The 22,346-nt window shown below is 41.2% G+C and overlaps 1 protein-coding gene across 1 annotated transcript; it reads right to left on the bottom strand.

The window, feature by feature from the left end:
* Positions 1-4,822: 4,822 nt before the first annotated feature.
* LOC125554725 lies at positions 4,823-18,490 on the bottom strand. Its single transcript, XM_048718174.1, has 4 exons — positions 18,327-18,490; positions 8,900-9,461; positions 8,085-8,206; positions 4,823-5,129 (listed from the first exon to the last, which is right to left on the bottom strand). Exons 1-4 carry the CDS (start codon positions 18,488-18,490, stop codon positions 5,099-5,101), a joined length of 879 nt encoding a protein of 292 aa, XP_048574131.1. The 3' UTR covers positions 4,823-5,098.
* Positions 18,491-22,346: the final 3,856 nt, after the last annotated feature.

Below are 22,346 nucleotides of genomic sequence, written 5' to 3' on the forward strand. Positions count from 1 at the left end.
ATCGAAATCAGGCGATTCAAGCGCCTGGAGTTTCGTCTCGAAACCCTCTTTCCGTTTAACCAACTCAAACAAGTTTTTGCCTCTGTAAAATTTGACCTAGATCCAGATTAGTAAACGAAGCTTGTTTCTTTTGTCGTTTGTCTTTCGTTGCTTCATTTGATTTGATTCTTTTTGCCAACCGGAGTTCTTAAGTTGAACTTTCTGGTTAGATCTCTTATTTGAGTTTTACCTGTGCATTAGTTGAGTACTTATTGTATGCTTGTTTGTTTGTGATAGAGTACCCGGAGTGCGCTGCTTGCTACTTTGAATCGCTAGGTTTTATGGATCATCAGCAAGGCAAGTAACACTTTGATCATACTTCCTATTACCCAGTTTTATATTGCATTAGATCAACCCTCACACATTGCAGGATTAGGATCTAATTGAATAGTTGGTTTGGGAAGTAGATGAGGTAGTACCTATTACCTGTTATTATCAAACCTTCGGGAGTTACTTCTACGTTTGCTTATTATGCCATGTTATGCTAGTAGACGTGGATTGGGTGAGTGTATCCATGACAGATGTGAGTTTGTTAAATTAATGGTTTATCTAAGGTGGCAACTTAAATACGCATCTGGGTGGATTGAGTCACCTGGGTATTCCAGCGATTGCCTGTTTTTCTTTTGGGCCGCCACCCAGGCTCAAAGGGATCATGAGATTATTCATACTAGAAACTTCCGTGTGCAGCCACAAGCTACTATGGGCTCTAGCATAGTTGACTAAGCTGTGCGAACTCTTACAGTGGTAGACTAGCAGATGTAGGGGAAAGTAGGTGTAACGGTCTACCCGTTCATAAGGTGCTAGCGCTTCTGAAAGACTATGTCTCGGTCATCCGTTTCTCAAACACCATGTAGTGCGAGAATCCCAACGGAGGAGATTGAGTCTTGTGGGAAAAAGTGCGCAAACCTCTGCAGAGTGTATAAACTAATCACGATTAGTCGTGTCCCCGGTTATGGACAACTTGAGTATCTAGTACTTGGATTATCATGTAAATTTCATCATGTTACTCTAATTAATTTTGTTTGGTTTTAATGATGATGTTTAATTGGGATTGAGAGGGTGTCTACACTCTCAATGTTTAACAACCACCATGATAGTTAAATAAAATGTATTCCTTTGCAGTAGGGAAAAATTGGCTTTATGCAAAACTGTAACCATAGAGCTTTCCACCAGCCAAATATGCATGTAGTATAGCCTTGTTCTTTCATTATTCTCTATGTGTTACCTTGCCAACATATTCCATGTGCTGACCCGTTTCGGGCTGCAACGTTCATGTTGCAGACTTTTCAGACGACGAGTAAGGTGCCTTTAGGTCGTGGTTCTATACTTAGTGATGCCGTTGGAGTTGATGGACTCACTTATCTTCCAAGCCTTCCGATGTTATCATTATTAGATGGCCTTAAGCCATATTTATTGTAATAAGTTCTCTTTTGAGACACTCGATGTAATAAGTGTGTGATTGCTACTCTGTTATAAATCCTTCAAGTACTGTGTGGTGTCAGCATTACTGATCCAGGGATGACACCGGAGCACTGAGATTGGACCGTTTGAGGTTTGGTCGCTACATAACAACCGGAAGTTCAGTACTACATGGTGTGTATTTCATATAAGAAAAATACAATAAAGTGAAACAGAGTGAAGTTCAAATAGACATGCCCCAGAAGTTCAACTACTTCACGCAGTACAAAAAACAACAAGTCAAAAATAGAGTGAGGTTCAAACAAACATGCCCGAGAAGTTCTACTACTTCGCGCAATGCGTTTCCATTCGCAATGAAGGCAGAAATCATGATCTCATCATTTCTCTAATTTACTTCAAAACAACAGGAATATCATTTGTGTAAATTCAAGTCCTCGGTCGGAGAAAGTTAAAAAAAAATATTGTGAGAGAGGTTTGTACAAAAAGAATATCATTTGTGTAACACTGGCGAAAATGGATGGGAAAATTAAAAACGAAATTCGTCACAGAAGTTCAACGTGAAAATAGCACGAAGTTTGACTACTATAGTGAATGAATTTGAGATGAAATACTTTTAAAATTGTCGCGAGTATGAAAAAACGATCAACTCGGAAAAGTTGCGTGTTTACACCAGCTTTCCAGCGGTATATCACTTGCTCAATTCCGGTGAGTGGATGGAGAGCTACGAGCAGTGGATGGAGATCTACGAGCAAAAAAAGCACGTGAAAAACAGAGTGAAGTTCAAGTAGACATGCCGAGAAGTTCGGGTTCTTCACAAGGTGCATTTTCGAAGAATCTATTTCGCGATAAAGGTAGAACGAATTATCTCGCCATTTTCGAAATTACCTGAAAACGGCTAGGAATCATAGAAAACCATCAACATGAAAAACTTTCGCATTTTTCTTAGCTTTTCAACGGTATATTATTTGCCCCATTCTGATAAAGTTTATAGAAATTACGGCGAAAATACATTTTTAGCCATTTCCAAAATTGACTTAAAACAGTAAGGAATTGGGAGAAACAATATATACCAAAAAGTCCTGCATTTTCTCAAGCTTTCCAACGCCATATCGTTTGTTGCATTCAGACATACAGTTAAAAACATAGATCGAAAATACGAACTCGGTGCAACTTGTACCGTTTTCTAAATTACTCTTAAACCGTTCAAAATTAGAAAAAACTTTTTACATGAAAAAGTAGCGCATTTTCATAAGCTTTCCAATGCCATGTCATTTGCCTCAATTGGATTAGCCGTTTACAAATGAAATTGAAAATACGAACTCGGTTGTTCGGTTTGCAAAATTTTACGATTTTCCAAATTACTCTTTACGGTTTTGCAGCAGCTTTCCAACACCATATTATTTGCCTCATTCCGATAAATGGTTTAGAAATGCAATCGAAAATAAGATTCACGTTTTTGTATGAAGAAAAAACGGTTTTTGAAACTACTCTTAAACCGCTTATATTTTGCCAAAAAATTAACTTGGGTCATGATACTGGTATCCATAGTTTTCCAACGGTATATCACAAGCCCCATTTGGGCAATGTTGGTCGAAGTTCAACCTAGCACTGGGAGAAGTTCAGGTCGAACAACTCAGGCAGTAAAATTGCAAAAAACGCAATTTCATCACGGCCCGAGAGAAAAATCCGCCAATGAGCGAGATTCCTATTTAAAACTGGTATTTAGTTACTTAAAAACTTTTCTAGATTACACTAACATCATATAGAACATGACTAACAAGAATAATTCGGCGGGGAAGCCACGGTTGCGAAGATAGCCCGAAGCGATAACCCTTTTATTAGTAGGTATATATACTACGAAAAGGATCCGTGCGTTGCAACGGAAAAAAAATTCATAATATTAATGGTCAGGACCACATTTTGCTGCATCACCAAGGTACGCTATCACTCTCGATTTCATGAAATAATGAAAAAAATCTTGAACATATTTCTAATTCTGAACAGTTTTTAAATTAATGTACACTTTTACAATTTTTCAAATATTTTTAAAAATTAAGAACTTTCATAAATTCATGAAAATTTTATACGATTTGCAAAAACATTTCTTTTAACTATGAACATTTTTATGAAACCATTTTCTTGAATCTATGAACTATTCCAGAATCCACGGACATTTTTCTGGAAATTAGCGAACATATTTGAAATGCGTGATAATTTTTTGAATTTGTGAACACTTTATGAATGAATAAACTATTTTGTAAGTCACGAACAGTCTTTGAATTTTTATATTTTTCCATTCTTGACCATTTTTTGAATTGGCAAAATTTTGTTCAATTTCATTAAAAAATACACAAACTTTTTAAAAATCATGAATTTTTTTATTTCACGTGAATTTGTTTTTGATATTTCGAATATTTTTTGAATAAGCTAACATTTTTTGACAAAAACGCAAACATTTTTTAAATTTGTTAAACATTTTATTTCAAATTTCTCATTATTTTAAATTTTCGAAACTTTTGAAGTCCACTTTTCCTCTTTGCCACCATCAACGTTGTTACTTTGTCCATCTATACACGTCTAACGTGAGGCGTTGAGCTTGGTCATCACAACATAGCACCTCATTTTCACAAGCCCCTCCATGCATCGACTTGTAATCATGGGGCCTTGTAATGATAGTAGGTGACACTCATGTCTCATCCACACTTGCTGGATGCCTGGATGCAGTATCCCCGCGAACGACGATTGCTTTCCGCTAATAATTACAGGGAAAGGGTGCATCTTTACGGGCGTCGGCGCCGCGCGTGCAAGCTGGGACACTCGCTTACATCGCAAAAAGTATTTATGTCTGGGGCGAGGGCAGTGGCCATCACGCGAGGAGATTCATGGCACCAGTGGCAACATCCGACGCTAATGAGTTTGGGGAACACCAATGGTTCCCGGTTAGCATCTACAGTAGCACCGAGGCAGTGGCCCCGATGGTATGGTGGATGCTTCAGTGTGTCTCGCACCGTTGTGGAGCGACATGGAGTAAAGGCAGCCCCCCTCCTATGGTTGTGGTGATGGTCTAAGGTGGAGAGTCGTCTCACCAATCTGCCAGGCACAAACTGATAGTTGCCATGAATAACAAAAGGTAAAATAAATATGAACAGTACTCGAGTTATAGGTGAAGAAATCATATGAACTGTAGCCCACTAAAAATATTTGCCTACCACAGAAGGGCAAAGAAACTTGCCGCAAAATCGACTTTAATGTGTCCACACTATGACCCCTCGAACCAAGTGACCTCCTTAGATAAAATTAAGCTATTTCAAAATCGTCAATCAATAGTAATCTGGTTTTGGAGTGTTAATCTAAAGTTTATGTGTTGTTCTCAACTTCTTCATGCTTCCTTTCTAAAAATATCAATTACAATTTTCCTTGGAAAAATAATGAAAGCACTTTTTGTTATACACCAATTCTTGATTTAAAAGTAAGAAAAAAAGTTGCAGTTTCAGAAATACATAGAAAGGAGGCCAACTACATGCACTGGAAAATATTTTGAGTTTGCATGGCAACAATACTATCCTTGACAGTATCAACACTTCAACATGATAAGTTTCTTGTACAATATAGGTTGGATATGGTAGCCATGACCCCTGCTTTAATTGTCTACCCAGAGCAAAAGTCCCAACCTGCATAATGCGTAATCAGTTGAGGATGGGATGCTTGATGTCCTTGAATTTGGAAAGAGGATTTCAGCGGCAACAGTACAAAGAGTTTAGCGAACGGGGTGTGAAGACCACTCCGAAGCTCCAATTTTTATAGCCATCAACCTCCCCTCTTTTGACATGCAAATTCTATATATGTTCAAGTTGGAGGCTGCAATTTGAAGCCATGCACTGAACGTGTAGCATTCTGAGAATGCATTATATCAGCCATGATCATTTTTGGCTAGATTTAAATCTCAGATAATGGCTCATTCAAAATTATAGTTCAGAAGAACATTCTAGGTTATGTAAAAAATTACTATCTGCTAGATACTCTGTAGCATTGGTAAAACATAACTACACATGTGACAATTCTAGTCCTCTATGTCAACAACTGGAGCTACGCACTTACGCAACTGACGTAATCTTGGAGCAGTCTATGATTCCGATCAAAGTATTTGCTATGGATGCACATATGATGAAAGTATGCTAAGAATTTGCAGACAGTCAGGGCCGGTCCTGAGATTTTGGAGGCCCGGGGCGAAACTAAAATTCGGGGCCATTAATACAGACACCATAACAATAACGATCATTATATATATAGGATGCGGATATTTCAAACATAGGGCAAATGCACCTGAATTGGAAAAAAATATTAGAAAACTAAAGGAGTCAAAAAGTTTCGGGCAGAAACTACTCTCATGGTATTCTCAGCGAAAATAATTGCAGGCCCAAAAAATGTGAATGGTAACATTTATAGAGTACTATCAATTTTGTCTTTTTGTCCAGGATACCATGGTAGTCATTCCTTGGCGAAATTTTTCATGCATTTATATAGTACTACGCGAAGTCATCTTTGTTAAAGTAAAAGTTTCACTTTCTTTTTACTCTTCTCATTACTTTTAAAATATAAAATTCAGTTCGGGTGCAATGGGACCAAAGACACATTGGCTATTTCTGTTATATATTGGACTATTACCAGCTAACACTTGAATGCAAATTAAGGTATTATTTATGTCACGTAACCTGTACATATTACCTTAATATAATTCTACATCCCTCGATGCAAAGCAACATGTGATGCAAAGTTAACCTAAAATTAACTGGCGGACTGTGTCGTGCATCCAATGTGTTAAGAGTGTTCTCAGGGTCACTTACACTCACATTTTCTCCATGTATTCCATTAGCTTGCCCATCCATAGCTACTGTCGCAAACTCTATATTCGTCCAAGCATCAATGGCATTCTCAAAAAAATTATCAATGGATCATCTTTGTGATTTTATCAACTCATCCACAAATCCTTTCCATAGTTCTGAAATCCATAAAACGCAGAAGATCCACAAACCAATTATAATGAAATATCTTAATATAATTGACCTATATAGATAACTAATTAGTGATTGATGGTATTACCCGTGTAGGTACAAAGGTTCCGGCCGGCAAGACAAGAAGTGGTTAACTGGTGATCGATTGATGCCCTGGTTGGATCCAAGAAGGAGTTCCCTAGAGCTCTAGGCGCAGCATTAGAGAAGCGATCAGATCACACAAAGAGGCGCCAAGCCGGAGCACCAGAGTAACAATCTCTCCGTTGGCCGAAGCTCTCCGATCTCTGCACCGTAGCCGCCGCCGATTGCCGCTTTCATCGCGTACAGATAGATCGTGGTCGCGTAGTTGCATCGCGAAGGAAAATTTTAGGAAACGAGCAAAAGAAGATGAAAGAACGACCGTAGATAGCTCTCGGGCTCCCGTAACGTGTGCCCTTTGACTATGCGATACCCATACAGGCTGGCAATCGCACGTCGCAGTAGCGAAAAATTAGGCCATGGGCTACCGGCCGAATGCATGCATACTAGGCGTGGGGGCCCCTGTAAGGTGGGGGCCCGGGGCGACCGCCCCTCCTGCCCCCCCTCAGGGCCGTCCCTGCAGACAGTAAGGCCTACAAACTGAACTGAAACAAAATATTAATCCTCTCCACATTGAAACTGATTCCTACATGAGGAACGTCACACAAAGCAAATCTGAATCCAAAAAATACTAACATCAAGCGACAACAACATAGAGGGCTACCTCATCGCCGTTGAGATATGCACAAAATGGTTTGCTAGCTATCCATCCAGATAACTGCAATACTGATGTTCAAGCAAACAAAAAGGTGTAATCCAATCCAATTAATGTCAAATAAACAATACTCATGCTAGAGTTCGTGTAACAACTAATTATCCTTGTCATTATCCAGTATTTCATCAGCAGCAGCGACTATGTGCACTATAATGCCAGGACCAATAAATGCATCTTCTAAAATCAGCTATCATAGACCTTCCACAGGTATCCCTTAGAATCTGAGGAATGCATCGTACACTCTTGTATTACAGAGTTCCATCATGTGGTTAGATGTATGCTGCTGATGAAAACGGCCTAGTAGTTTTGAAGTGTTGTAGTAGCATTCCTCAAAAAGGTCAAACCCAATTAGCAGATACTTCTATGCAACCCAGTTTGATGTTACCAAAATGATCAAAATAATTCAAGACATGTGAACTAAACCAAGGATGGTGCTTGCCAATACCTGAACCCATAAAACTAACTACTTGTCATAGACGGGAGCAACTTGAGGCCAAAGTTGGAATCAGCTCATGTGGTCTAGCAAAGGAAGATGTGATATAAACAATGGCAGATAGCTCATTCAAAATTTTAAATACAATGGCACAATATTGAATCCCCAACAACCATATATCTTGACAATTTAAATCCTTGAATCTGCAACAAATCGAGAAATGAAATAATTGTATAGAGAAGAAAAAATGGAAGACATTGAGAATGCAATCTCTATCTGATGCATCTTCATGGGTGCAAATAATAGATTAACCTATCCAGAAAGTGCAATGACAACCTTAAGAATATGCTCTCCTGATTCAGATTGGGATTGGACGGAAGAAGCTCACCTTGGCCTCTTCACATAAGTCGATGCTTGATGCTCCCCAAGCCGAGCCATGGTCTTTATTGCCGCATCCAAACCTGCTGCGGCACGTAGCACACTCCTATATTTCGGCAAGCCCAAATTCACCTGCATTATTAGATCTACAAAAAAATCATTACCAGGATTGCAGAACAAATACACAAGGTTTGGCACTTTTGCTGGGACTAAGCTACATAGTACATACTGAGACATAAGCCATGTACTGAAATAACTACTCTGTACCCAAAACCAAATAATTATCTAACCCAAAATAGCTCTTCCATGCATCACATGTTTAGATTCAAATACTGCAGCTGTCGACACCTCTACAACAATACTATGTTACCCGCCATTAATCATTCATATGATCCTTAGATCATCGATCCACCAGTACTGGTACTACATGAGTCAGGAAAGAAATCTTCCCTTTTCACAACAAAGATAGCACACTACCCACTTCCTTATTTGTACAATGTACTGTGTGTAATAGTACAAAGCCTATACCCCTTCATTAATCACTCACACTCTCCCACTCACTTTGTATTGTCCTCATTCTCTCTTCTCTACACCATCCCCTTGACTGATACTCCCTCCGTTCCAAAATGAGTCATCTATTTTGGAACGGAGGGAGTACATAGCAGCACTAACTAAATTTTGTCACTGGATCACACAATGTATCACACATTCAAACTGTCCATGTAAGATTTGGCACACAAGATCATCAACATGAGTCTCCCTCAATTGCATATACATGCACAAAAAAGAAGTGGAATTCAGAAATTAATCAAGTAGATGTTGTACCTGAACCTCCTGTAGGATTTGGGGGAGGTTGTCAGCGAGCCAGGCATCCAAGTCCTCATGCGACGACGGTGCGTCGACGGAGAACAGGATCTCGGCGGGCACCATGGTGGAGGTCATGGCGGGTTGGGCGGCGCCGGATCGGGTAGAGGAGGTGGAGGGCACGCAGATCCGGGAGGGAGCTGCCGGATCTGTCCAGTGGAGGTCCCGTGGCGGCGTTCGAACCTCCAAGGTGAGCTCGAGGACTAGGCATTGGCGCTGATCTCCTGGAGAGAAGGATAGAAAAGGAGATGAGAGAGAGAGAAGGCAGGGGAGCGGCGGCGTGACCTGGGAGTCGCTAGCGGTGGCGCCGGTCGCCGGATGATTCGCGAGAAAGGCCGGGTAGGAGGCGCACGGGAGGAGGAGCTTGGGGTCGGGCGCTCTGCGGGCGCTGGTGGTGGCGGCATATGGGAGCGGCACTCGGGCTGGGCGGGCCGGACCAAATGTTTTTCCACTTAAAAAGGAGCGCGGGTTGAATATCGAAAACCGTAGGCACTTTTTTGCAAAAATTGGTGACGACGTACAACTAGAAGCAATCGTTGGTTTATTAGTAGGTAAAGATAAAGATAAATAGTATATATATATAGTGTTACTATTCATCACCCAGGGTGCAAAATAATATATTCTTCATCGAGGTAATCTTACGTTCATTTCATAAATAAATTACATTTTAAATACAAATATTTACATTCATATTGATTTATTGCATAAAATTTGACATAACAAAAGAAATGTAAGTCAAAAATTCTATTTTATGTACATTTTACACTGTGTTTTTACATTTTTAAATTTACGTAACATAAAAAACAATTACGACAAAATTATAGGTTTTCTTACATTCTCTTTTTATGTCTAAAATAAGACAAAATTTACGAAACGTAAAATTACGGTGCATAGATGTTAAAATAGAGGTGGATGAAGAATAACTATCCCTCATACAGGTAGATGGTAAAACTGTGTCTACCATAGCTTGCCACAGAATTAGTTAAGTTTCCCTAAACTTCTAACGGTTCAAAAGTTATCAAAAAATATGAAATAAATATGAGAGCATCTCTCTAATGTAATAAGATGATCCAACGGAGGGATTGTCAAAATATGCATCTATGTGTTCTCGACAAAAATAATAAATATTTCAGCTCACTGCGACATAAATATATACTGAACTATTTGTTTTTTTGTCCAGGACACATACAGTCGTATTTTTTTAATCCCTCCGTTGGATCATGTTATATATTATAGGTGTGTTGGTTTAGTATTTTTTTCAAAAAATTTGAAAACTTTTGCACCGTTGAAACCCTTAACTAGTTCTGTGACAAGCACTTGTAAAAAATCCTACTCCTATATATATATATATATATATATATATATATATGGTCGCGCTATTCGTCACCCTAGGTGAGGAATAGTCATTCTTCACCCCTCTCTATTTTGACGTCAATGCACCGTATTTTTAGGTTCCATAAATTTTGTCTTATTTCATACGTAAAAAGAGAACGTAAGAAAATATATACTCGCCGTAAAAAATATTTTATGTTACGTAAAATTACGAACGTAAAACATAATGTAAAACATACATAAAATGCGATATTTCTGGTCTTATAACGTATTTTTTTGTTTTCTTATATCAAATTTTACGTAGTGAATCAATATAAATGTAACTATTTGTATTTCAAATGTAATTTATTTATGAAGCGGTCGTAACATTACGTCGGGTGAATAATAACTTATTCTGCATCCTGGGTGATAAATAGTATCACTATATATATGTGTATATAGAAGTATATGGTCATTTTCGAGTACAAGGCCAGCCAAAATTTTTTTTAATCTATCCTATATTTTCAATCTAATCAATATACTGAACACGTCAGAAGGACTCGGAGGTCGCAGTCTCCTACTTTTGCGGCAGATCGGAACGTGGACGACAAGCCGTCTAGCTACAAGATCGACTCTCTAGAATTGTTTTACTTTTGATCACCCTGCACACATTTTCTCTTTGTCGCGTAGCAGCAGCATGTGACGAATATTCCCCGTTTAAGATAACATATTTTAGTATACGGATTGCCTGCGGGTAGCTAGTCAAGCGCAAAACATATCATCTTATATTATCGCACACAGCGTCGAGCGGACACAAACATTTCTCAAGTTCTTACTAGTCTTCCGCTCTTCGCCATTGATCTCTCTCCACATCATTGAGAAGACACAAAGGCAACAGGAACGGGTATATACCCATACGGGCAGCGCAGAATATGTCGAGCTCTGAGATGGATTCCTCTTCGCTGAGCAGTGATACGTCTCCAACGTATCTATAATTTATGAAGTATTCATGCTATTATATTATCAACCTTGGATGTTTAATATGCTTTTATATGCTATTTTATATGGTTTTGGGACTAACCTATTAACCTAGAGCCCAGTGCCAGTTTCTGTTTTTTCCTTATCTTTGAGTTTTACAGAAAAGTAATATCAAACGGAGTCCAATTGACGAGCCGATTTTTGACAATTTTTTATGGACCAAAAGAAGACCCCGGAGTAAAAGAGTTGGGCCAGAAGAGTCCCGGGCTGTCCACGTGGGTGGGGGCGCGCCCACCCCCCTAGGCGTGGGCCCCTGCCTCGTGGACGCCTCGGGCACCTCCTTGACGTGAGTCCGACGCCAAAAATTCATATAAATACAGAAACCTTAGAAAATTAACCTAGATCGGGAGTTCCGCCACCAGAAGCCTCCGTAGCCACCAAAAACCAATCTAGGCCCTCTTTGGCACCCTGCTGGAGGGGGACATCATCACCGGAGGGCATGGAGGAGGATCCCGGAGGGGACATTATCGTCATGAAGGCCAAGGACCGGAGGGAGAACCTCTCCCCATCGAGGGGGAGGCCATGGAGGAGGAAGCACAAGGGCGAGAACGTCTCCTCCTCTCTCTTGGTGGCACCGGAGTGCCATCGAGAAGGGAATCATCGCCACGGTGATCGTCTTCATCAACATCACCATCATCATCACCATCCTCATCTCTTTTACGCGGTCCACTCTCCAGCACCCCACTGTAATCTCTACTTGAACATGGTGCTTTATGCCACATATTATGATCCAATGATGTGTTGCCATCCTATGATGTTTTGAGTAGATATCTTTTGTCTTTGGGTTGATTGATGATCTAGATTGGTATGAGTTGTATGTTTTACTTTTGTGTTGTCCTATGGTGCCCTCCATGTCGCGCAAGCGTGAGGGATTCCCGCTGTAGGGTGTTGCAATAAGTTTATGATTCGCTTATAGTGGGTTGCGTGAGTGACTGAAACACAAACCCGAGTAACGGGGTTGTTGCGTATGGGATAAAGAAGACTTGCTGCTTTAATGCTATGGTTGGGTTTTACCTTAATGATCTTTAGTAGGTGCGGATGCTTGCTAGAGTTCCAATCATAAGTGAATATGATCCAAGTACAGAAAGTATGTTAGCTTATGCCTCTCCCTCATATGAAACTGCAATAGTGATTACCGGTCTTGTTAACGATTGCCTAGGACAATTCCGCACACTAATCCACCATTATTCCACACTCGCTATTTATAATATTTAGTAATATATTCTAACTTCATGATAACAGCACCTACCTTTATATTTTAGCTCTCTGATATCATACAAAGTTATCCTCTTCATACCCACAACATTGTTTTATTTCTCGCTGCTAGCTGGTAGCAAACGTTCGGTGTATGTAGAGTCGTATCAGTGGCAGATAGGGCTTGAGAGAATATTGATATTACCTTTAGCTCCTTGTGGGTTCGACACTCCATACTTATCACTTCCACCTTTGAAAATTGCTACGATCATTCCTTGCACTTGGGGATTATCAAGCTCTTTTCTCGCGCCGTTGCCGAGGAGCAATAGCGTGGGATTGATATTCTCGTGTGTGCTTGTTTGCTTTCTTCACTAAGTAGATTTTGTTTTTCCTTTTTGTTTCTGTTTAGTTGTGGGTGAAACATACAAAAAAATTAAAAGAATGAAAATACCAAAAAAAATTACTTGCCTCTCATGCCTAAAAAGTTTTTTAAAAAGAGAAGTGATTGGAAAGTTATGCATTGAAGAAGTGAGGGTCGACCTTGAGCACTCGTGTTCATGCTCACAGAAACAATGTAGAATTTTTCATGGAAGTTTCTCTATAAATAGTTATCCCCTTATATATAAAAATAACGTGCCAAGCTTTGGTTTTAGGATGATTAGATTGCTTGTTTACTATGTGCAGAACAAAAACAGAAACTTTGGCTGTAGCGCGTGATTTTACATTTTTTACTGGAAAGTCAAATGGGTCTAAAACTTTTTGCACATTACTTCTGTGTAAATTGTTCAAATTTTCAAACTTATTGCATAATTTTTGGAGATAAAAAAGTTTATTAAACCTTCAGATTACTACAGACTGTCCTATTTTAGACAGAATCTGTTTTTCGTCTGTTGTTTGCTTATTTTGATGAATCTGTGGGTAGTATCGGGGGGTATACAGTAGATATAGTTCTAATATGAAATTGGAATGAGTTTGCAACAGTACCTAAAGGTAGTGATTTGCTTTATTATACTAACGGATCTCACAAAGTTTTTGTTAAGTTTTTTGTGGATGAAGTGTTCAAAGAACGAGGAGTTACCAATGTGAGAAGAATAAAGAGAGGCAAGAGCTCAAGCTTGGGGATGCCCAAGGGAAACCAAGTAAATATTCTAAGGATACTCAAGCATCTAAGCTTGGAGATTCCCCGGTTGGCATCCCATCTTTCTTCTTCAACAATTATCGGTATACCTCGGTTTTTGTTTCGTTCACATGATTTGTGTCCTTTGTTTTTGTTGTTCTTCCTTTATGAACCATGCTAGTATGTGATAGCCCTTAATTGATTTATAGAATGCTTCATGTGCTTCACTTATATCTTTTAAGTATGATCTTATAGAATTTCTCTTTGTGCTTCACTTAAATCTTTTGAGTATGGTTTTATAGAATGCTTCGTGTGCTTCACTTATACATTTTGAGCTTGGACATTGGTTAGTTTATATTAATTGTAGAAAGCTACATGAACTTAACTTATATCTTTTGGAGTATGAATAATACTATCATCTAAAGCGGGTTTGGAAGAGTGTCAACTCTAGGAACTAGTGATCCCGCTATTCCGAATGAGAAGAATTTTGCTTATGTGGAGAGTAGAAAATTTTCTATGCTTGTAGATCTTGAAAAGAATGTTTTATGTGATGGTTATATTGTTGAAATCATTCATGATGCTACTGAAAATTATTATGAGGGGGGAATACATGCTTGTAGGAGTGCAATAATATCAATTTTTTCTCTCTATGTGCTTAAAGTTTTGAAGTTATACTTGTTTTTCCTTCCTATGCTAGTTGATTCTTGTTCCCATAAATTGTGTGCTCACAAAATCCCTAGGCATAGGAAGTGGGTTAGGTTTAAATGTGCTAGTTATATTCTTCATGATGCTCTCTTTATGTTCAAGTCTTATCTTTCATGTGAGCATCATTGAAATCATCATGCCTAGCTAAAAGGCATTAAAGAAAAGCGCTTGTTGGGAGACAACCCAATATTTACCCTTACTATTTTTGTGTGTTCACATGATTAAGCTAATGTATTAATCATGTATTATAGCTTCTGTTTCAATAAAGTGCCAAGTAAGACCTTTGGGAAGACTTGGGTGAAAGTTAATGTGATCTTGCTGTAAAAAAACAGAAACTTTGCGCTCACGAGATTAGCTGCCATGTTTTACAGAAGAGTGCTTTGGTGCTGATTCTTTTTTTAAAGATTAATAGACAAATTCCTCACGTCCACCAATTTATTTCATAATTGTTTGAGTAGAAGAAGTATGGTTAGTGTTCAGATCATTACAGACTGTTCTGTTTCTGACATATTCTATTTTCATTGCATAGTTTGCTTGTTTTCTAGTTTCTATGACTTATATTTCTCAATATAAATTGTAGAAATGATATGGTACAGTAGGCATTGCATGAGAACAATTATGAACCTTGTCTTTGACAGTACCAAAGTGAATGGTTTACTCTTTATCATACTAACCTATCTCACGAAGTTCCGTTAAGTTTTGTGTGATTGAAGTTTTCAAGCTTTGGGTGAGATATCGATATGAGGAGAATAAGGAGTGGAAAGACCCTAAGCTTGGGGATGCCCAAGGCACCCCAAGGTAATATTTAAGGAAGACTCAAGCGCCTAATCTTGGGGATGCCCCAGAAGGCATCCCCTCTTTTCGTCTTCAAAACTATCGGTATACCTTACTCGGAGCTATATTCTTATTCGTCACATGATATGTGTTTTGCTTGGAGCATATTTTCAATTTTACTTGCTGTTTGAATAAAATCATTGGATCTGAAATATTAAATGAAAAGGAATCCTCCCATGGCTAGTTAATTATTTGACTACTCAGTGTCCTTCACTATTATCTTTTGGAGTAGTTTGTCATTTACTCACGTGCTTCACGTATATCCTATGAGTAAATGGTTGAATAATTGAATATCATAAGTATGCATTTATATATGTTTCATATGCTTATACCATGGGGAGTAATGACTTCACATAGAATAAGTATAGGTAGTAAACTTATTGAAAGTTAGCAAACGTAGAATTGGTCACTTGAACAATTCATGAAAGAATATTGAAGGAAGACAGATTTCACATATAAATATACTATCTTGGACATCTTTTGTAATTGTGAGCACTCATTAAAATATGACATGCTAAAAGGTTGATGTCGGACAAGGAAGACATCGTAATGGGTTATGTTTTCTTATATCCAAAATAAAGTATATTTTCTTGGATCATCCAACATGTTGAGCTTGCTTTCCCCCCTCATGCTAGCCAAATTCTTTGCACCAAGTAGAGATACTACTTGTGCCTCCAAACATTCCTTAAACCAGTTTTGCCATGAGAGTCCACCATACCTACCTATGGATTGAGTAAGATCCTTCAAGTAAGTTGTCGTCGGTGCATGCAATAAAAATTGCCTTCTAAATATGTATGATCTATTAATGTGGAGAAAATAATCTTTATACGAACTTGTGACGTGGAAGAAATAAAAGTGATGGACTGCATAATAAAGGTCCATATCACAAGTGGCAATATAGAGTGACGTTCTTTTGCATTAAGATTTTGTGCATCCAACCATAAAAGTGCATGACAACCTCTGCTTCCCTCTGCGAAGGGCCTATCTTTTACTTTTATCTTCTACCTTATGCAAGAGTCATGGTGATCTTCACCTTTACTTTTTACATTTTATCCTTCAGCAAGCAGATTGTGTTGGAAAGATCTTGATATATATATATATATGTATGCAATTGGATGTAAGTTATCATGAACTATTATTGTTGACATTACCCTTCAGGTAAAAGTTGGGAGGCGAATCTATAAGCCCCTATCTTTCTCTGTGTCCTATTAAAACTTTGAACCCATAAATATCACGTGAGTGTTAGCAATTGTGAAAGACTAAATGATAGTTGAGTATGTGGAGTTTGCTAAATCAAAGCTCTGACATCGACCCTTCCTGAAAATAAGATGAATTGCAATTGTTTGATCACTGAGAATATAGTTTGTTAGTTTCAAGAAAGTTTATGATCTATACTTTAACATGTGAATAGTTTGTTACTTGATCATGAAAAGTTTTATGAAGATGAGCTACTGTTATGATATATAATGATGCTATAAAAAGTGATTGAAAATATCATTGATGAAGCTTATGCCCTTGCTAGCATTCACACTTCATAAATTATTTCTTTTATCATTTACCTACTCGAGGACGAGCAGGAATTAAGCTTGGGGATGCTGATACGTCTCCAACGTATCTATAATTTATGAAGTATACATGCTATTATATTATCAACCTTGGATGTTTTATATGCATTTATATGCTATTTTATATGGTTTTTGGGACTAACCTATTAACCTAGAGCCCAGTGCCAGTTTCAGTTTTTTCCTTGTCTTTGAGTTTTACAGAAAAGGAATATCAAATGGAGTCCAATTGACGTGCCAATTTTTGACGTGTTTTTATGGACCAAAAGAAGACCCCGGAGTAAAAGAGTTGGGCCAGAAGAGTCCCGGGCTGTCCACGAGGGTGGGGGCGTGCCCACCCCCTTGGCATGGGCCCTTGCCTCGTGGACGCCTCGGGCACCTCCTTGACATGAGATCGACGCCAAAAATTCATATAAATACAGAAACCTCGGAAAATTAACCTAGATCGGGAGTTCCGCCGCCAGAAGCCTTCGTAGCCACCCAAAACCAATCTAGGCCCTCTCTGGCACCCTGCCGGAGGGGGCCATCATCACCGAAGGGCATGGAGGAGGATACCGGAGGGGACATTATCATCATGAAGGCCAAGGACCAGAGGGAGAACCTCTCCCCATCCAGGGAGGAGGCCATGGAGGAGGAAGCACAAGGGCGAGAACCTCTCCTCCTCTCTCTTGGTGGCACCGGAGTGCCATCGAGAGGGGAATCATCGCCGCGGTGATCGTCTTCATCAACATCACCATCATCATCATCATCATCACCATCCTCATCTCTTTTACGCGGTCCACTCTCCAGCACCCCGCTGTAACCCCTACTTGAACATGGTGCTTTATGCCACATATTATGATCCAATGATGTGTTGCCATCCTATGATGTTTTGAGTAGATATCTTTTGTCTTTGGGTTGATTGATGATCTAGATTGGTATGAGTTGTATGTTTTACTTTGGTGCTGTCCTATGGTGCCCTCCGTATCGCGCAAGCGTGAGGGATTCTCACTGTAGGGTGTTTCAATACGTTTATGATTCTCTTATAGTGGGTTGCGTGAGTGATTGAAACACAAACCCGAGTAAGGGGGTTGTTGCGTATGGGATAAAGAGGACTTGATGCTTTAATGCTATGGTTGGGTTTTACCTTAATGATCTTTAGTAGTTGCGGATGCTTGCTAGAGTTCCCATCATAAGTGCATATGATCCAAGTAGAGAAAGTATGTTAGCTTATGCCTTTCCGTCATATGAAACTGCAATAGTGATTGCCGGTCTTGTTAACGATTGCCTAGGACAATTCCGCACACCGATCCACCATTATTCCACACTCGCTATTTATAATATTTAGTAATATATTCTAACTTCATGATAACAGCACCTACTTTTATATTTTAGCTCTCCGATATCATACAAAGTTATCCTCTTAATACCCACAACATAGTTTTATTTCTCGTTGCTAGTTGGAAGCAAACGTTCGGTGTACATAGAGGCGTATCAGTGGCAGATAGGGCTTGAGAGAATATTGATCTTACCTTTAGCTCCTGGTGGGTTCGACACTCCATAATTATCAATTCCACCTTTGGAAATTGCTACGATGATTCCTTGCACTTGGGGATTATCAAGCAGCGACATCAGGTTCCGTGCGTACGCGGTGCTCGTGTCGTTCGGCGTAGTGGCCGTCCTCGCGGTGTGCTTCTGGCGGCTGTACAAGCTCATCGTGTCCGCACGCCCACAGGACATGCTGCCCATCTCCTCCCCATCTGGCTCCGGTGGTGGTAAGGTGGCGGTGACGCTGAGGCAGAGAAATATCATGTTGCTGCCGGTATTCGTTCACGGCGACACAGCGGACGTGGAGTGTGCGGTGTGCCTAACAGAAATGATGGACGGTGAGAAGGGCCGGTGTCGGGACCCCGATTCCAAGTCACATCGATCTAGCCGGTAACACCTCATATCACTTTGCGGCCTCATGCACGGTATTCCCACGGGTGTCTCCTTACCCTGGCCCGAGATCGTTTGCGCCTTTTGGCTCACGTATATGATTGTGTCGCTAGCATCCATATGACAGAGATCCCGGGCCGACATGGCTAGTCGTGAACCCAAGCGGCACTAACCTATGGGGACAGGCATACATGATTCACATCGAGCTTGTCGGTCAGCAGCGTGTGAATCCGGGCTGTAGCACTGGGCTAACAGGACTCCGGGGATCCCGGGCTGTAGCAGGCTAGGCAGGACTCCGGATGTCACCGCGTGACATTTCCCCGAAGGGACAGACACAGGAACGAAGTGAAACACATGCCGGCCAGTCGAGTGTCCTGAGCATTTTAGAGTATCCACTTTAAGTTGTCTATGTACCACGTAAGCATCCAAGAAGTCCATAACCGAGGACACGACTATTCGAATAGATCAAGATAACCCTGCAGGGGTGTACTTATTCACACACGCTCTCACCACTTATCACCATGTACACGTCATGTACCTCGGCAACCTTCAAGCGGAAGCCTGGCGAGGGTGTCAGCCACGACCTGACTAACCACACAAGTCTCTCATCCAGGTTTATCGCCTATTTAGGTTCCATCCGCAAGGAGATCCGGCCGGGGTGTCGCTCACGGCCCCAAACGATGTGAGCTGGGTTCCCAAGCCCACCATCCGGGTGCCACTTGGTACACCATGCCACTGTGCCTAGCATGTCCCAAGCCCACCTGGCCGGGTGCCACTTGGTAGACTACTAACACTACCTACAAACACCAGAAACTATTTGCAACTCCTGGACAGAGATCAAGTTGGCTAATAAGTCGAGAGAGCTTGGAGCGCCCGGAGCCCAATGTGTGGTAGTAACTGGTCATTGGACAACTTACACAGAACTCAGTTCTTAAGGACGGTTCCAGTGAGACAACCCACCATGTACTCCTACATGGCCTCTCACCGCTACCTTTACCAAATCGTGTTCACACGCTTAACTCTCAGCACCAAAACATATCGTACCACTCCAATTCATTCCTGATGAATCAGACCTGACACAACTCTAAGCAATAGCAGGCATGGCATGGCAAGAACACAACATGGCTCAGTCAACTCCTACACGTGCTAGTGGGTTTTAACTATTTACTGTGGCAATGACAGGTCATGTAGAGGAATGGGTTCAACTACCGCAGCATAAAGTAGCAGTTCAATTGTTGTTGTCCTAATGCAATAAATGGGAGCAGGAGCGAGAGAGTAGGATTGTATCGGAATGAACAAGGGGGTTTGCTTGCCTGGTACATCAACAGGGGGCACTGCTCCTCTGGCAAGTACTCTGGATCGGTCTCCGGAGCAGGACCTATCGAGAAGGAACGGTGTCGACAATCAAACACAAGCATATGCAACAGTATGATGCATGATCATGGCATGAGTATGTGATGTTTGTTTGAGTTAATGCAACTAGCATTCATTTGCATGAAGTCCATTTGAACCAAAGTTTCAAATGCAACTCCGAAATAAGCTCTTATAAATGCCATACATGTATTTTCATATATACAGCATGTATAGGTTGTTTTGTCATGCATGAAAATGATACAGATGGATAGATTGAATTTTTTTGATAATTTTTCATATATAAATTATTTAAATCTGAGTTACGGTTGAATTTCTATGAATTTTTGAAGTTTTGGGCATTTTCTAAAAATAATAAATCATTTAAGATTTATTTAAATTCCAGAAAGAAAATATTGCGTCAGCCTGACATCATCATGATGTCAGCAGGTCAACGGGCACGGTCCAGGTCAAACCTGACCAGTGGGACCCACTGGTTAGTGACACGGTGTCAACTACAGAGGCTGACGTGTGGGTCCAGTCGAATTAGATTAATTCTAACTAATTACGTTAGCTGGTTAACTAAACCGGTGGGGCCCGTCTGTCATTGACCCTTGGAGTTAAACTAATATGTGATTAGTGCTAATTAAGCAAGTGCCATGTCAGCCTGCTGGAGTTTGGCCGGCGGCGACCAAAACCGCGGCGGACGCTCGCCGGAAACGCTGCTCCGGCGTCCATTCGACGCGCGGATGGTTGCTGAGGGTGGCCGGCGCTCGCGCGCATCTAACGGAGCACGTGGGAGGCCGTGGGGTGGACGGAGCTCGCCAGAAGTGAGCTCGTGGCAGCGCCAGAGTTCGGATGAGTGCGGGGTTGCGGCTGCAGCGCTTGAGCGTGCAAACGGAGTGGCTAGGCGGCCTCCTGGAGGCGCCAGGAGCGTGTCAGTGCCCCTGGAGCGAGCAGGAGAGGCTCTGGAGCACGGGCTCACCGGCCATGGCGGACGGCGGCCTCGGTTTCATGGGCGATGAGGCTAGAGGAAGAAATCAAGCAGGGAAGGATGGGGGAAACGACCAGTAGCTCACAGCGGTTTTGTTGGTGCAGCTGGCGAGCTCGGGGACGGGCTGTGGACGATGAATCGGCGATGGTGATCGGCGGCGCCCGAGGTCAAAGGCGAAAGCGATGAGGACGCTATGGTGCGTCCCGGCTTGCCTGGCTCGATGGAGAAGATGAGGACAACGTCCCAGAGCTCGTAGACACGTCAGAGGGGCGAGGCGGAGACGGTGGCCGCGACAGCAGCGATCGGCGGCGACGAGCTCGCTCGGATGCGATGGAGAGAGATCCAGGAAAGGGGGTGAGAGCGAGGGAGAGTGAGAGAGAGAGTCGAGGGGGTCTGCGTGGTGTCTCCAGGGGTCGCGGGAGCAAGCAGGGAGGCAGGAGGTGGCGTGCGGTGGCCCTGCGCGCGTCGGGCACGCGATGTGCATCCGACTGGCGGGAGGAAGAAGACCTCCTTGCCCCTGGTGGGTTGGGCCGGCCAGATGGGCTGCCAGGTGAGCGCCAGGTAAGTGCTTTCTCCCTCTGTCTCTCTTATTTGTTTCAGTTTTTCTAATTTCTGCTACTGTTTTGCAAATAAAATACTAACCAAAACACTTTGGTTAATTCTGTAAATTTTTGTGAGGAATATTTGAATTATTTTCAAACCACACAACAAATTTCAGAATATTTGGCGCAACCAATATTTAATGGTAAATTTTAAACTCCAACTCAAATACCATAATGATTTAATTCAATGACCAAAATGTCATGGAAAAATATGCATCATCTCTGGTAGAGGCTTTCACCCTTTTCCATAAATCATGAACATTTTAAAAGGATATTTTGAGGTCATTGAAAATATTTTGGTTGAACCAATTTCAATTGCATTTGTGCTAGGGTTTATCAATCCCCAATTCAAATTTAAATGGAATTTAAACATGATGCACAAATGACTAGCTGGTCTAGGTCATACCAGAACAAGGGATGTGACAACTCGCCCCCACTCGAAAAAATCTCGTCCCGAGATTCAAGAGTCGGCGGAAAGAAAGTGGGGTACTCAAGTCGAAGATGATCTTCACGCTCCCAGGTAGCTTCGCTCTCGGAATGATGAGACCACTGAACCTTGAGAAACTTGATGTTATGATGTCGGGTGACTCGCTCTGCTTGATCAAGGATGCAAACAGGGTACTCTCGATAAGTGAGGTTATCTTGGAGATCAAGCGTTTCGTGGTCCACTCTGCGAATGGGATTCGAGAAGCAACGCCTGAGTTGAGAGACGTGTAAGACATCATGTACTCGAGAAAGATGTCGGGGTAGTTCCAACTGGTAGGCAACCTCTCCTCGTTTAGCG

Source organism: Triticum urartu, chromosome 4 (genome assembly GCF_003073215.2).
Source record: "Triticum urartu cultivar G1812 chromosome 4, Tu2.1, whole genome shotgun sequence".
In the NCBI taxonomy this organism is placed as follows: domain Eukaryota; kingdom Viridiplantae; phylum Streptophyta; class Magnoliopsida; order Poales; family Poaceae; genus Triticum; species Triticum urartu.

Coding starts and splice junctions, on each gene's coding strand:
- LOC125554725 (XM_048718174.1), bottom strand. CDS start 18,490: ATGATATTTCTCTGCCTCAGCGTCACCGCCACCTTACCACCACCGGAG. Junction 8,207..8,899: donor AAATCCTACAGGAGGTTCAG/GTACAACATCTA, acceptor CTAATAATGCAG/GTGAATTTGGGCTTGCCGAA. Junction 5,130..8,084: donor ACTTATGTGAAGAGGCCAAG/GTGAGCTTCTTC, acceptor CGCATTATGCAG/GTTGGGACTTTTGCTCTGGG.